The sequence below is a fragment of the Tursiops truncatus genome, chromosome 5, assembly GCF_011762595.2.
Source record: "Tursiops truncatus isolate mTurTru1 chromosome 5, mTurTru1.mat.Y, whole genome shotgun sequence".
Taxonomy (NCBI): Eukaryota; Metazoa; Chordata; class Mammalia; order Artiodactyla; family Delphinidae; genus Tursiops; species Tursiops truncatus.
The window spans coordinates 73907679-73924547 of NC_047038.1; the positions used below are offsets into that span (position 1 = coordinate 73907679).

General features: G+C 40.5%; 1 protein-coding gene across 4 annotated transcripts in view; it reads left to right on the forward strand.

The window, feature by feature from the left end:
* The window catches only part of KIT (KIT proto-oncogene, receptor tyrosine kinase), an 85637-nt gene that overhangs the window by 58991 nt on the left and 9777 nt on the right, over positions 1-16869 (forward strand). For 2 of the 4 annotated variants that reach the window (XM_019928160.3, XM_019928161.3), the window contains exons 8-14: positions 9320-9434; positions 11089-11282; positions 12463-12569; positions 12664-12790; positions 13068-13172; positions 13683-13793; positions 15036-15186. In XM_019928160.3, the coding sequence (XP_019783719.1) occupies positions 9320-9434; positions 11089-11282; positions 12463-12569; positions 12664-12790; positions 13068-13172; positions 13683-13793; positions 15036-15186 (910 nt within the window). The remainder of the gene's footprint in view (positions 1-9319; positions 9435-11088; positions 11283-12462; positions 12570-12663; positions 12791-13067; positions 13173-13682; positions 13794-15035; positions 15187-16869) is intronic. The other 2 variants (XM_019928162.3, XM_019928163.3) reach the window with 1 other exon arrangement.

Below are 16869 nucleotides of genomic sequence, written 5' to 3' on the forward strand. Positions count from 1 at the left end.
GAACCCATTTGTTTTGAAAATTCCACATGTAGATTTGAGGATATTGTGCGTGCGTGCGTGTGTGTGTGTGTGTTTGTGTTCTAATCACTTACGTGTAACCTTTAAGAGAGAAATATGTACATGTTAAACTTGAAAATGTTTTTTTTTTTTTGGCGGTATGCGGGCCTCTCACTGTTGTGGCCTCTCCCGTTGCGGAGCACAGGCTCCGGACGCATAGGCCCAGCGGCCATGGCTCACGGGCCCAGCCGCTCCGCGGCATGTGGGATCTTCCCGGACTGGGGCACGAACCCGTGTCCCCTGCATCGGCAGGCGGACTCTCAACCACTGCGCCACCAGGAAAGCTCCTTGAAAATGTTTTAATACTGTTTTTAACTTCTCTAACAAGCCATGATTTACGTGGGTCTGGTAAGTAGGCTCACTGACATTAAAGGTGGTTTATAATGGCCAAAAAAATCAGTGATTCTTTGCATTGAACTTGCATTACTATAATTAGTCTTGAATTGCTTATTGAAGGTATATACAGAAATCAGATTCTTAGTTCTAAAAAGAAGTTTGATATCTTCGGTGAAAATGGCCATTTGTTTCCCTTTCAGATCAAAATCGGGAGGAAAATAGAGTTCTAAGAACTATAAAACTACCCAAAAGTGCTTTCTTAATAGGCGCTACTCTTTCCAAAATTCCTGCAAATGTTTAGAAAAAGTAACATCACCAAGATTCTGTAGGTAGCCTGTGATAATGGATTAGAAACCTATGGTCTCTTTGGTTACAATCAATGTCATACAGTAAAGGTTTTTATCAGATCCAGGACAAATAAGAGGCCAAACACGTATTTTAACCCTGATTATCCACTTGGCCCCCCTGTCTCTCTCTCTCTCTCTCACACACACACACACACACACACACACACACACACACCACATTTTCTTTATTCATTCATCCACTGAAAGAAATTTAGGTTATTTCCATACCTCGGCTGTTGTCAATATTACTGCAGTGAACGTGGGAGGACTGATAATCCTTCGAGATAATAGTCTTGTTTCCTTTGAATTTATACCCAGAAGTAGGATTGATGGATCACATGGTAGTTCTATTTTTAATTTCTCGAGAAACGTCCATACTGTTTTCCGTAATGGTTATACCAATTTACGTTCCCACCAGCAGGATACAAGAGTTCTCTTTCTCCACATTGTCGCCAACACTTGTTTTCTTGTCTTTTCGATAATAGCCATGCCGACAGGTGTGAGGAGATATCTCATTATGGTTTTGATTGGCCAGTAACTTAAAATGACACTAGTAGCATTATAAAATGTTATCTGGTAGCATTTCCAGATCAGTATTATGCATATAAAATTTGTAGCAAATGTTATCTGGGAGCCATAAATAGATCCCTCTCCAATCTCAAAGGTCTATCCTTTAATGACAGACCTATCAGTTGAGTGAGAGTGTGGTGGTACTCAGGTGGTGGTACAGCAAGGCCATCAGGACAAGTAAGGTCTAGAGAATGAAAGCGCTTGCCTTTCATCTTTGGGATTACACGGAACACAGGGAATGTTAAGCTCGATTGGATATCCAAACAACTGCTGAACTCTACACCAAATTAATTCTCTAAATCACCGATTTCCCTCCATTTATGGCAGAGTGTTAACAGGGGATTGAAACAATTTAAGGAAATGCTAAATACTGTATTATTTCTAAACCACGGCATCATATAATTAACATCCTGTCTGCTGTAAGCGATTATTTATAGATCATACAATATACCCAAATCGGTCAAAGTAATCAATCATCCGGAACGAGGCTTCTTCATGGGAATGTTTCCCTTTGACCACATCTACAGAATCTGAGCTGCCCTTTATGTATTTTTTATTTGGGGTCATAGTTAAATCCAGTTATGGATAGCTAAACTATCCTTCTTCCAGGGAGAAGCCACCCTGAGTGCAACACTGTGCAAATACAGCACACGCGCAGCCCACCATTTGCCGTAGGTGAGGGCAGACCTAACAGGACAGCCGTGTAGCTAGATGGCTTTGGACAGTCTGCCAGCCAGCCAGCCAGCCATCTGGGTCATCCACCTGGCTGGAAGTTTCAGTGACTTTATCCAGGGTGAAATAATACCCGGGGTGGCCGTGCCAGTTTGGGGGTTTGGGGCACCTTTCCAGATCCTCATGCGTCAAGAGAACAAAGTTACGAGGACTTTGCCTTTTGGGAAGGTGGAAATGTCTTCCTACCTCTTAACCTGTTAGCCTTTCTGTTTCCATTTTTTAAAGATGATAGGGCCTTCCAAACCTTTGGGTGTCCACACCATACTTGCGGTAGAGGCTAAATTACCGCTAACACACTTATCAAGTTTTACTTGAGAAGCTTTGCTGTTTAGTGTTTTTCTGTTTTTTCTTTTCTTTTTTCCTACTAGGTGGATTCTATTAGACCTACTCCTATACTAAATTACTGGAATTCTTCAACATTAAATAAAGCTAGTGCTAAGTAGACCTCCTTTCTCTGATTTATTTACTGGCTTTTGAGAGTTTGCTGTAAGGCTACCACAGTAACCAGAATGTAGCCTGGTTTGTGCAAACATTTGTATACATGTGTTTTTAGATTTAAACAATTTTTTCTTATTATAAAAATGTTATGTGAAGGATGGGGTAACTTGAAAATACAAATAGGCAAAAATAAGAATCAAACAAGTTTTAATGTACCTTTTGAAGTTTATTTACATGTTGTGGATTACCAGTGCTAATATATCTCATATATATCTTTACAGACCATTTTTAAAACTTTTTTTTTTTTTTTTTTTTTTTTTTTTTTGCGGGGGTGGAACAAGAATGAGGTTCTTTTGCTAACCTTGTGTGCTTCGGTGCTGAGCAGTGAATGCATTGTAAGCAATCTTCCATACCATAATATTTCTTCTACAGTATTGCTTTGGTAATCTCACTGCATGGCTATTTCATAATTTCTTTAACCCGTATCTGATACCATTTTGAGACATTGTGGTGTGTGAGGGTGGGACTCTGAAATGATGTGACTGAGTTTTTAAAGAAACCAACCAAATGATTATTTAAAGTTTATAATTATCTTGTTTAATCTCAAATGAGCGACCTCAGCTAAGTGCCTGGAAGTTGATAAGGTTATCATCTGTCATCTTTCATGCTCTTATGTCTCGAACATATGTCACGGAAGATACACTGTGCTGGCTTGCAGGACAGTTCCAAATTAAGGAATAATTTTCAGATCTTCTTAGTATGGGTAGTTAATCTATGTAAAAATAGTTTCTTATCTTTCTACATTAATTTTTTTATAGGTGATTTGAGATACTTGACAGTATCTAAAGTCTGTTTTTATTTTCTTTTCCTGAACTTGAAATGAGTTTTTGTTCTTAAATTGCTTGGGAGTTATGAGTGTTGTTTTTGATGTGGCACTTTAATATCTCCTTCTTATGAAGAGGATCTCTGTGGATGTAAGAATTGCTATAGACATTTAAATTGCAAGAAAAAAGGAATATCATGGCAACCTACTTCAGAGTTTGATTCTCTTATATTTTGAAAAAATTTAGGAAACGTGTTGGTATCATTTTTCTTTCATGTCTCATTAGAAAGTTGGTCTGGTGGGGTCTCTTGGTAATTTGGAGATCTGTTAAAACACTGAACCAATTGGAGGACAGGTAACCCATCTAGATCGTTAGGCCCTTTGTTGGTGTGGTCTAGCCATTATTTCATGTTTATGGTGGAAAAGCAGAAGAGGTTTAGGTTTGGAACCATGTAAGCTTCAGCTAGAATTGACCCTGGACTTGGGATATACTTTTGTAAAAATAACATGAGTAGTCCCTTTCATATTAGTGGAACTTCTGCTCTATGGAAATTTCCTTCCCAATTGAGCCACATGTGTTCTTACATCAGATTAGCCCCCTTCAGTTACAAATGTATACAGCGTCATCTATAATGTAGTGGAGATTTAAATTAATCCAAGAATAGGTACATAATCTTTCCATGGGCATTGTGTCAGTAACCCTTCTCTTCCACTTCTGAATTATGTGGCACATTGAATTCACTAGTCATACAGAGTAGAAAAATAGCACTTTATCACATGCCTGCACTCCTTGGCAGCAGGGAGGGTTGCACTGTGATATGTGTACACATCCCCCCTCCGTCTAGGTCACCTAGCGATGGTGCTCCTGTAAATTGGGCGCAGTGATTCTGGCTGAGGAAGCCTTTCTCCAAGTAGTTCCATCATTTTTTTTAAGCTAACTTTCAGGATAGGGAGATCTTTTTTGATGGCTGTTTAGAATAAGGATTGGCAAACTATAGCCCTCTGGCCAGATTTGACAAGTATCCTGTTTTTGAATGGCCTATAAGCTGAGAATTTCTTTCTTTCTTTCTTTGGGGTGGCGGGTGGGTGGTAGGAATGGTTGGAAAAAAAAAAAAAAACCAAGATTTGTGAGATGTGAAAATAAAAGTCAAATTTCAGTGTGCATGAATAAAATCTTATTGGAACACAGCCTTGCACATTTGCTTACATGTTATGTTTGTGTCAGAATCGAGTATTTGTGAGAGACCTATGGCCTCTAAAATGTAAAATATTACTGTTTCACCTTTTACATTAAAAATTTGCATACCTTTCATTTGGGACATCAGTTCAGTAGGAGAATGATTTTTTTTTTTTAATGATAGACACTCTGCTAAACAGAACTGGATGTAGGACACTATAGTTGAAGTTTTGTTTCGTTTGTTAAACAAATTTCTATTAAAGTACCCATACACCAGTTGCTGGATATCTTTAAGAATGTATAAAACAAAATGTATTTTCTTTAATTTTTTTTTTATTGAAGTATAGTTGATTTACAATGTTGTGTTTCTGGTGTACAGCAAAGTGATTGAGTTGTACATACATATATAGTACATATATTCTTTTTCATATTCTTTTCCATTATGGTTTATTATAGGATATTGAATATAGTTCCCTTATAGGACCTTGTTGTTTATCCATTTTATATATGATTGTTTGTATCCAAAATGTATTTTCAAAATATCTGTTCTGGGGATTTTTTTTTCAAGTATTAAAAAAGTATGATACTCCTTTCATAAGTAAAAGTTAACCTGAGTTTTTTAATACTTCTATTTTAGTTGATTTAAATTCCTTTATTATAACGATATTATGGCAGGAACGTAGATTTGACTCAGACCCAAACCATGATAGTGACAAATTGCTACAAATCATTGCTGTATTGCCATTAAATATCATGGGACCTACAACTGTAAAAACATACTCATCCGTAAGATCCCTCTTCATTTTGTCCTTTGTTGTATGGACACTTAAGTCTGTGTTCTTTGCTGATTAGAGAGTGTGGGCAGATACGCATTTGTAGCAGGAGTTGGTGGAGGTAGTTAAGTTGAGCCAAGAACTATACTCAGTGCTTCCCCACCAGTTACCTGTGCACCTCCTCCCACCCACCCCCCAGCTCTTGTTGTCTGTGCTGTGTTCTTTAAAATTCGATTTGTTCTTGCCTTCCGTATGGACACGATGTTGGTGAAAAGGAATATTTTGTAAGATCACATATCTGGGGGGTAAGTCAGGAAATGGTTGGGATTTTTAATTGCATGAGCAATAAATTCTCAGAAGAGTTATAAGCACTCTGAAATCTGCCTACGAGCTGATCAGTGTTGTCGGAGACGCCAGATGACTGAGGTCCACAATGCTTTGAAAGGAGACAAGGCTAATTTTTATCTCCACGGGAAATACGTAGCTTATACACCTCTTAGGCTTATCTAAACCTCCAACTTGGGAGGAATTAAGGAATGTGTCATTTGGTATACTGCTGATTGCAGAATATCTAAGGAAACACAGCTCAGATTTAACCTGGAGAATTGCAGGGAGTTATGTGTCTTTAAAAGCAAAATGTATATTTAATGCCTTAGACGGTGCGTTGAGGCACTTACAAAATGCAGATGAGCCCAGATTTTCATTTTTAGGAATCAGAATTATACCTAGCTCATTCTTTATGCATTAAACATTTTTTTGTAGTGCAACTTGCCGTGTACAGCCCAAACTGGACTCATGTAATTTAGCCTTTTCACAATGAGGTCTCTTGTCACCAACATTAGGGACAGGGCTGGAATTAGGATGAGGCAGGAGAGATGCCTAGGTTGCCAAATTTAAGGAGGTGCTCGCTCAGGGTGCCAACCTGTATTTGCAAGACCTAGAGGGTGAGAAGCTTCTTAAATTCCTCGCCTTAGGTGCTCTTCTTGCCTCACTCTAGTCCCAGCCCTGATAGGGTCGCTTGAAGATTCTCTAAAAAAGCCCTTTGCTTGGTCAGATGCTCAACTTATTAAATCTCTGGAAATGGGGCCCAGGAACGTGCATTTTAACCTCATCTCCTCATGCTTCAAATGCACACTGAAGTTTGAGGAGCCCTCTGAGCTTGGTTTGCCAGCCTAAGGTCCAACAGGACAAAAGCTGCTCTGTTAGCCTTAGATTAGGTTGGGATAGTAGCTTAAACATCTGCCTAATTAACCAGCACACAGGAACAAGTAGGTCAGCCTGACTGTGCCTTTTGCCAGCCCTGGCCATTGTATAACTGCTACCAGGTGTCATGCTAGAAGGCTTGGATCTTGTAACCAAAGCTAAGTGCAATTGATTATGTAATTTTCAGCTGTTCCAATTTTTTTTTAATTAAAAAATGTCTTATAGGTTTGTTATTAGCTATGTGTTCACTGTCAAAAAAGAAAAAAAATTTAGAAACAAAGTCAAAAGAATGAAATAGAAACTATCCATAACCCTGCTACTCAGAGATAACCACTGTGAACGTCATCAGGCATCCTTTCAGCCCTTTCCCCCGTACTGAGTAATATTTAATTCCACTAAAAATCCATCATGTAGCGTTAGGAAGAATGAGTGACAAAAGGAAGGTTGGTATGAGGAGATCTGTCTTATGAACTTGATTCCCATTTGAGTCCTATCCAGTTATCTTTACTGTCTATGTGTAGACCTTCCCCTCTCATCATTAATCTCAGTATGCAAAAAAAAAAAATCACACAGCCAGGTATATGTGTGGATTTCTTATGTCATTGGCCCACTGTTGAAAACATAGTGTAAATCCTGCCGCTACACAGGAAAATCACCATTAGGCTGTTCTTCCAGGTCCCTTTTTGTGACTCTAATTGAATTCCTTTGGAGTATGAGGGACTTGTGCCTCTGGGGGGACTTAATCATTCAACAGCTCTTACTGTATGTCTGCCATAGGTCAGACTCTGCTAGGAGTCAGAGGTACAGTCAGTGAGACATGGTCCTTGCCCTTGAGAACATACAGTCTGACGGAGGAGGGGACACACCAGGATATTGTATAAGCGCGTCAGGTGCTCTAAAGGGCTTCAGGAGTAGGGAGGCGAGACTGACCAACTTGGCTTTGGAGAGTTGAGGACGGCTTGGAAAAGAAGATGACACTTGAATTGAGTCCAGAGAGACCTGCCGTATGGTGCCTGCAGTCTTCAGCAAATAGCATTCTCCTAAAGTTCCGCTGCTTTCTGTGTTACGTCCTACTTTTCAGCCCGATCACACAGTTGCCCATGATAATTAAATGAAACTTGCCAGATGGATGCTTTCGCAAGACGATGGCTTGTCTTCTTGCTCTATTTGTGAAAGCTGGCATTGGATCCAAACTCTCAAGGATGCCCCTACCTTGAGACTGCTTGTGGATTGTTGCTCTTTTGTGTGTATTAGCCAAATGGCCTGCGCATCAGCAGGGCCAGGTTGAATGACAGGTGGGTGTGCCATGCATGCAGACACTCTGATCCCTGCCAAGCCATTTGCCTGCAAGGAGGTGAGGTGCTGAGAGGTCGTTCTACAAAGATGTCATTTATCAGCTTATTTCCTTCCTTCGAGGAAATAAGCTTCTGATCTGTCAGTCTTTTCCTCTGACCATGTATATTTTTCCTGTCAGTTGCAACATAATCAATGTCAAATTCCCAATGCATCGGGTTAAAACACACACGTTATCATGCTTATCTTGAAGCAGTTTTTAGATATTGAAGAGAATATTTAGAGTGGCAAATACAGTTAACCTAATTGGTAGCAAACTTGATTAACCGAGGAGGGTGGGTACTCTGAATAGAAAAGAGTAACTGAATAACTAATAAATTAGTAATTAATACATTTATTGTTTCACCTCTGTGAATCATTCTTGGTTCTTTGTGTGCGCCATCTCATTTAGTTATCACAGCATCCCTATGAAATGGGTACTCTTGTTATTCCCCACTGGACACCCGAGGAGACTTGGTGGAAGGCAGAGAACCTCTAAGTGTCAGAGCTGGGGTGCAGGTCTGTCTGCCGCACGCCGCCGCCTGTAGCTCTGTGCTCGTGCTTGGCGTCGGCACATGCGATGCTGTACCGGGGATGCAGGATGAGCACGTCACCATCCCTGCCATCAGGTGCTCACAGTGGAGCTTACTCATTCTCAAAGGGTTAGAATCCTTCAGATATATTACCAGTAGAACAACTGTATGTAAATTCATCTTCCGTTCACTTTAGAAATAATCTCAAGAATTTGCAGTGCTTTAGGGCACCCTTGATTGAACATCAGTTGATTATTATAGTTACACAGAAATGTCAAATTAGAGCATTCCTGCTGATGATACAGTTTACTTTTTCAGTGATTATACTCAGGTTTAGACATATGTATAAATAAAACTCTTGAGCTGGTTTCCTCTTCTCATTTTCTGTTCCTGTTTTGTATTTGAAATAAAAGTTTGGAGTTAAAAGCCCATATTGGGTTTTACTCTTATGTTTTGACTTCTCTGTAAAAGGGTGATTCAGCTCCTTATCTGCACCACACCCACGCCCAAAAAAAAGGGGAAGTATTCTAGTTCCTGCAATAACTTGAAATTCCTATGAAAGTTTCAATAATTTGAAATCCTGATGGCAGGAAACCTTTAAACCGGATTTCCACCTTTAAGATAGTTGGGAATCCTAGAATCCTGATTAGATGCCGTCTTTCAGGTTCCCCCTCACTGGAAACAGAAACCCTGCCCGGTGGTCCTGCGACCTCAGCCATCCCCGGGACAGGGAGATCTCGGAGACCCCGGCATCCGTAGGATGGACAGTCCACATGTGGACTGGGCAGCTCTAACCGGGAAAGCCTTTCTTGGTCAGACCCTCACATCTGCCTTCCCTGTGCCTTCCACTCACTGGTTCAGATTCTCCCCTTTGAACAACATGCTCCTCGGGGTCCCCTTCGGCCTCGAGAAAGTTTTTGAGGATTCAGAAATAGTGGAGTGAGCCTTGGTGAGGTTTTCCAGCAGTCTGACATAAGGCCACTTCTCTCTCCCTGCAGCAAAGCCAGAAATCCTGACTCGTGACAGGCTCATGAATGGCATGCTGCAGTGTGTAGCAGCAGGATTCCCAGAGCCCACCATTGATTGGTATTTTTGTCCAGGAACCGAGCAGAGGTGAGATGATTATTTTGGGTACTACTTAACGTGCATAAGGAAAGGACTGCAATTCACTTGAGTTTCAAATATGTTTTCAGATTTTAAAAAAAACCAAACTTTGTTTTGATTAATTTTTTTTCTATCCATGTGGCTTTTTAAAGGACATAATTGCTATATTTTTCTTGGTAGACATGAATTTTGTTTGCTGAAACATGATTACTGAATGACTTCTCTATTTTGGTGGTTATCTTCTTGGATTTATCATGCAATTTCCACCCTGCAGGTAGATAAAGCAATTTTCCAGGACAGAGTAATTAGATTTCCAATCTATACACAGGAGGTAATATATGTGGGAAATGTGGCTGTAGTTATCATGAAAAAAATTACCTCGGAAGTTAATTGCCAAGTTACCAAAAAGTAATGATCGCACAATTACCACATACATGCGGCGTTTGGGAGCTATGTGTTTTAAAAAGGTTTTCTCCTTGATTGAGGTGCCCAGGCCCTGAGCAGAGCACATCTGGCATTGTACTTCCTCTCCCTCACAATCCACACTTAAACCTTAAACTGTCCTTTCACATTACCTGGAGATGAAAATGGGGTCAGCATTGCTGTTTTTATCCATCAAATGCTATTTTACACTCAGGCCAGTGTAACGTCACGATCATTTAAATAGTCAGGATAATAATAGAAATTTCATTTTTCACGGAATAGACCTTTTTTATCAACACCAAGTTGGAAGAGGTTACATAGGATTGTTGTTCTCAGCTGAGTTTTAGTGGAGTGTTTTCTTTGGGGAGTAATAGGGGGTTCAAGACCCCTGGAAAGTATGCCCACAGGGAAAGCAACCACAGTAGTTTTAGACATCTGTTGAGCAAATATTTATGGAGTTCCACCTCTAGGCCAGACATGGGTCTAGTGAACAAAACACCTGAGTCCCATTTGTGAGTTTATATTCTAATGGGCAGAGATGGGCAGAAGATGAAATAAATAACTACCATATGCAGGTGTTAAGTGCTAAAGGGGGAAAGTAAAGAGCAAGGTAAGGGATAGAAAATTGCCAGGCATATGAGGGGGATAATTTAAAATAGGGTCATCTGAGTCTTTGCCACCTGGAGTCCAGCCCAGCGGCATGATCGTACCTCGAGCCGTAGGGTCCTCACGTCTGGTGTTTGGCAGCTGGCCCTGTCTTCATCCTCATAGACTTTACTGCTTTCCTCCTCCACGCTCTTCCTTTTCAATCCTTCATACGTTCTTTCACCATTTATTTATAAAAGGCTACTGTGTGCCAGGATATGAACCAACCGTCTTATTGAATTCATCTCTGATCCTTTCGATAACCCTCCAAGATGGGTATTACCACCCCAAGTTTGCAGCTGTAGGAACTGAGTCTTGGAGGGTGTAAGTACTAGTCGGAAGTCAACAGAATAGGTGTTTGAGTCCAGATTTCGAACCCACATCTCACTCTGAAACCTCTTTCTTCTTTTCCAAGCGCTTTTCTTGTTCACGGTGCCACAGACGTGCTCATCCGTCGTCACACTCTTCAGTTGTAAAAGGAAATGTCTGATTACAAACCTCTGACTTAGTTTTAAAAGTATGCCACATCCAATGTGTTTGATCGATTGATTCTTTTTCCTGGAGTAAGTCCGCACTGCTGTTTTTTTCCCGCTAGATGTTCTGTCCCTGTTGGGCCAGTGGATGTGCAGATCCAAAACTCATCTGTGTCACCGTTTGGAAAACTAGTGGTTTACAGCTCCATTGACGACAGCGCCTTTAAGCACAATGGCACGGTGGAGTGCAGGGCTTACAACGATGTGGGCAAGAGTTCTGCCTATTTTAACTTTGCATTTAAAGGTAACAGCAAAGGTATATTTCTTTTTAATCCAATTTAAGGGGATGTTTAGGCTCGGCCTGCCATGTCCATCATGATTTTAAGTCCATTCCATCCCTGGCCATGTCATTTCTGGTAATAGTCACATTGCACGTTTGATTGTCATCAAACTTACTCAGTTTCATCCTGTGCTAGTTTGTTAATAAAATGTGTGCAGTAACCATGTACTATATGTATTTTATGCGTGCGTGCACGTATGTATGTGTGTGCATATGTATCTGTATAAAATTAATGGTGTATTTCCAGCGGTTTCCATTAGGAAGGGGTAGAGACAGAAAATAGGAGAACTAGACTTACTTTATATCCAAACAGAAACAGAATTGGGACAATTTAAAGATTTAAATTCAATGAAAAATTGTTTAAGTTGTGACTTAAAATCAGTTATTTTAACAGATTGCCAGACATCATATCACAAAGTTAACATTACCTTTTATGGAATCATGTTAGTGAGCTATTTCTTTACCATCTTGAAAATTTGATTGATGAGTGACCAGCTCTCCTAACAAGTTGAACCATGCATGTGGACGAATTGATGAATTGGTATGAAGTCAGAAGACAAAGGAACTAGACACCTACATTCTTAGGGCTCGGTTTTTGTTTCTTGAGCTGGCAAAGATGAGTGCCAGAAAGTGGTGTTTGTTCAGTTTTTGAGTAACGAGGGGAAGAATCTTACATTGTTCTTCATCATAGGTTTTTTTTCAGGGAGTGCAGCGAAAAGAACACTTTAAAAGTGTTTTTCTCGGTTGTGAAAGAAGCTCAATGTTCAGTGTAGAAAATTTGGAAAGTCAGGAAAACATAAAGAAGAAACTATAAGATATCCATAAAGGAAACACTTTAAAGTTCAAGGCAGGAATTTGAAGTGCAAAGTTCACTGAGATGTCGCTTTTCACTGACAAACAGCGTAACGTTATTCTTGTGCTATGGAAATCGCAACTTCTTTTCCACAGTCGTCTGGTTTAAAGCTGTTATTTTAAAAGATTCCTTTGAATAACAAGAGTATGATAATAATCAAAGCCAGGAGCTCAGATGCAACTGGTTTGACTTCTGCCGTGATGGGCAGTAAGGTGGGAGGTGGGCGAGTTGGGGGCAAGGTGGTCGTGGTGAAGATCCGACCCCACTAACAGGTTGTGATTCCACGTTCCTCCTTCATTTTAGAACAAATCCATGCCCATACCCTGTTCACGCCTTTGCTGATTGGTTTTGTGATCGCAGCTGGTATGATGTGTATCATCGTGATGATTCTTACATACAAATATTTGCAGGTAACCATTTATTTGTTCTCTGCCTTGAACGCTGGAATGGCTGAACCATTAACCATTAAAAGATGATGCCTCTTTCCCTTTCTCCCTCCACCAGAAACCCATGTATGAAGTACAGTGGAAGGTTGTTGAGGAGATAAATGGAAACAATTATGTTTACATAGACCCAACGCAACTTCCTTATGATCACAAATGGGAGTTTCCCAGAAACAGGCTGAGTTTTGGTCAGTATGCAACAGGGGCTTTCCACATAACCTTTCTGTGTACACATAACAGTGACTTTAGGGAACCCCAGTAGCTTCCTTTATTTTATTCCACCTGAAACAATAAGTGTTTTTTGTGAGATGTCACCACCTTTGATAGATTTGGCATCAAGCACACTTTAAGGAAGTGTATCTGGACAAATTTGTCCCAAATCCTTTATTGGTTTTGAAATGACACAAATAGTCCTTCAGTCCCACCACACCATTGCCCCTTACTTCCTTGTCTTCTTTTCTATAGGGAAAACCTTGGGTGCCGGCGCCTTCGGGAAAGTTGTTGAGGCCACTGCATACGGCCTAATTAAGTCAGATGCGGCCATGACTGTTGCTGTGAAGATGCTCAAACGTAAGTTCCCGCAGGCTACTGTGCGTGCTCACCACCAGTGTCCCAGATTTGTCTTTTTTTGGGCTTTGTTTTTTGGGTTTTTTTGGGGGGATATAGTTGTTTTACAACGTTGCGTTAGTTTCTACCATATAGCAAAGAGAAGTAGAGTTCCCTGTGCTATAAGCAGGTTCTCATTAGTTATCTTTTTTTTTTTTTTTTTTTTGCGGTACGCGGGCCTCTCACTGTTGTAGCCTCTCCCGTTGTGGAGCACAGGCTCCGGACACGCAGGCTCAGCGACCATGGCTCACGGGCCCAGCCGCTCCGCGGCATGTGGGATCTTCCCGGACCGGGGCACGAACCCGTGTCCCCTGCATCAGCAGGCGGACTCTCAACCACTGCGCCACCAGGGAAGCCCTAGTTATCTATTTTATACATATTAGTGTATACGTGTTAATCCCAATCTCCCAGTTCATCCCAAGCCCCCCCCCTCCAGATTTGTTTTTTGCTAAAATAAGATGTTTCTAATTTTAGCAAGTGCCCATTTAACGGAACGCGAAGCCCTAATGTCTGAACTCAAAGTCTTAAGCTACCTCGGTAATCATGTGAATATTGTGAATCTTCTTGGAGCGTGCACCATTGGAGGTAAGGCCATGGCCAACCTGACTCTTGTTATGGGTCAAATTATCAAAAGATGGGAGATTTTGATATGGTTTTTGACAATGCTTGATTAAGCTCCTTGCAAGATTTTGACCCAGGCGGCTAACCTCTTGCTGGATTCCTGCACCCCACCACCCAAGCTATTGTACTTTAAAAATGTATATTTCAGGTTTTATCATCATGGGGCAGGACAGCCCAGGACATACCCTAGTTACAGTCGTGTATGTCTCACCGACATTGACCTCTTGAATACCTCGAGAATGTCTCATCTCCTCCAGAAAGCTTTTCTTTTACCTTGTGAGCTTTTATATTTTGCTGGATGACATTTAGCCACTAAAGGGTTAATGTTCATATACATACCGTCATTAAAAATAGTCCTCTAAGCCTTCCAGCCCTCAAATATACACCAAATGAGCAAACATTTCACTTCTATAAAAAAGAAATTTCCAATTCGGAAGCAGTCATTAGTCCTCTCATCAAGGCTTTCTGGGATGTTGCCAGAAGGCATTTTGGTCAGAAGGAACAAAGATGTGTAAAATGAGCCATTCCTCAAGGTCTGGAGAGACCCACTGTCAAGTTGACAGGGTTATATAATTTCTCAAAACAGCCCCCATAAATGTTGCTTCACCACATCACCAATTGTTCCTGAGAGATTTCTGCCCGAGTTAATTAGTTGCCTGTTAACTTCAGAGCTACAGTTCTTTAGGTGTGCACAACACCAAAAAAAAAAAAAAAAAGTTCGACAGATAGGCCCTGGAACACAGGCGATGCCCTGTCATTTCAGGGTTTCCCCCACCTCCTCGTCTCAGCTGGTGGTTCTGGTGGTTGGTTTTCCTATTATGCCACAGTTTTGTGTGTGTGTGTGCGTGTGTGTGCTCATCATCATTTCCATAATAACGTTACCAAGAGGCATGGAGCCCCCACTGTAAACAGAAGTGAATCAAAGGTTTCAAATAGCAGGCTTGATAATAATATAACAGTGAAAGCTATAACTCTTGTCTAAAACCAGCAGTCATGCCTGGCCCCTGATCACTTAAAAATTCAGGTAAAAAGGTTACTCTGCTGCTTTTTGCTAAGCAATGTTAATAGATAGGATCGTACTTGTACTAAGTAGGCTTAGCCTTGAACCTGAGTGTGAATGGCCGTGATCACCCTTGGGTATTTTTATGGGAGGCTGGATGGTCTGTATATCTCACCTTTTTCTAACCTTTTCTTAAATGCTCGTAGGGCCTACCCTGGTCATTACAGAATATTGTTGCTACGGTGATCTTCTGAATTTTTTGAGAAGAAAGCGTGATTCATTTATTTGCTCCAAGCAGGAAGATCACGCAGAAGCGGCGCTTTATAAAAACCTTCTCCATTCAAAGGAGTCTTCCTGGTAAGACTGATTTACATAAATAGCTGTTGACAGGCAGTTCATGGAGTCTGAGGGTTTACAATCAAGGTTGATTCTTTAAAAAAGTGAACCTGAGGTACTTGGAGGTACAAAATCAGAATTAGTAAATCATTTAAATGTGATGAACGGTTTAGAAAGTTCAAATGGTGTTTTTAAGGCTTGAAATAGTGTTGAACTTAAATTTCTGTTGATTCTTAAAAATGCATCTTTAGTGTTTTTCTAAGCTTTAGTTCTGTTCAATTGAGTGAATTCTGTACCTATTTCTCTTCTCATCGTTCTGTTCTTGGTGTCATTCTCTTTATACTGTTGAGCCGGGTACTGTATGCGTCTTTACAGTGAGACACTGTTTATAGGGAAAGTGGGAAGGGCTGCCAAATTGTCACCGTAAATTCCTTTAAAACCTTTAACAGAATGGCAAAGAGCTCCAGACAGCTCTCTGCACATAGGTTTCTCTCCATCCACCTCTGAATTATTTCTGTATACCTTACCCTTTCTTTTCTTAACTCATGCTCTCAAAGGCACAACTGCTCCAGCACATTTTAAAAACTTGTGCCTTATTTTCATCTCTTTCATCCTTGATACCATTCTGAACTTGAATGATGTGTCAAGGGCTTCAAGTTCCTTTAAGGAGAATCGGTGTAGTTTACAACCAGAATAGAATTCTGTGCCGCGTCTTGCCTTTTCTTTCCAAGTGTTGTTAAGATCTGCCATTTAAGATTTCCTAGATCACCCTGCCCAACAGAAATCCTAGTAATTGTGCCTAATCCCTTATACTTTATATTTCTGCAGTTGTGTGGTGGGTTTCCTCTTTCCTTTTTATTTGCTATATCCCCTACATTTTGAGAAGGCAAGACTTGTCTCCTAAACTTAACCCCAGGCCCTCAAGGAAACCTTGGTAAATATTGTTGATAGGCGGTTACCTCCTAAAGTGTTTTTCTATACCTCTGGCTAAAGTTTTAAATCCTAGGTGAAGCTTTTTAATTTTTTTTTCAATCCTGTAAACTTTGAGTAGTGACAAGTGGAAGTAAAATACAGTATAAACCAAACCATCTTTTGTTAGTTTCTCTAGCGCACATCCTCTTTATATGAATAAATGAGCTACTTTGCCTTATTTCTAAAACCTTGGCCCCTTGTATATTTTTTAACTTTCTGAAGTAATGGCCTAAATTGTTCAGTCCTGTGTAGTGTTTTCTGTGCTTTGGGATCCCATATGGGATTGGAACCACCAGCACACTCTGAAGGAGATTGTTGTCATGGTGTTTCTATGCTAATCAGAAGCAGGAAGTACTAGAAATCTTGAAGACTCTCCAGCCAAATGTTGCAGATTCAAGAGGTCCAGATGGTTCAGAAAATCATCCAAATTATTGGTGTTTATCTGAACCAAACTTGGTTTTTTTAACCCTTCTTCCATCAGTTGCTATATGTTAGTGATCTCTGTCTTCCCCCACTAATAACACATCTCAGAAGCTCTGGTTCTTTGTCTCTTTCATCTTGTCTCTCTCGAGGCTAATTTAGAGAGTTTGAAGAAATGTGGGATAATGCTTTTGGTTCTCTGCTTCTCATTAAATCCCTGGCGTCAAGAGATGGGAAATTTCTGACCTGAGTTCCATCTACAATTGAACACAAAAACGGCCATCTAATTCCCGGGGATTGGACCCGAATGTT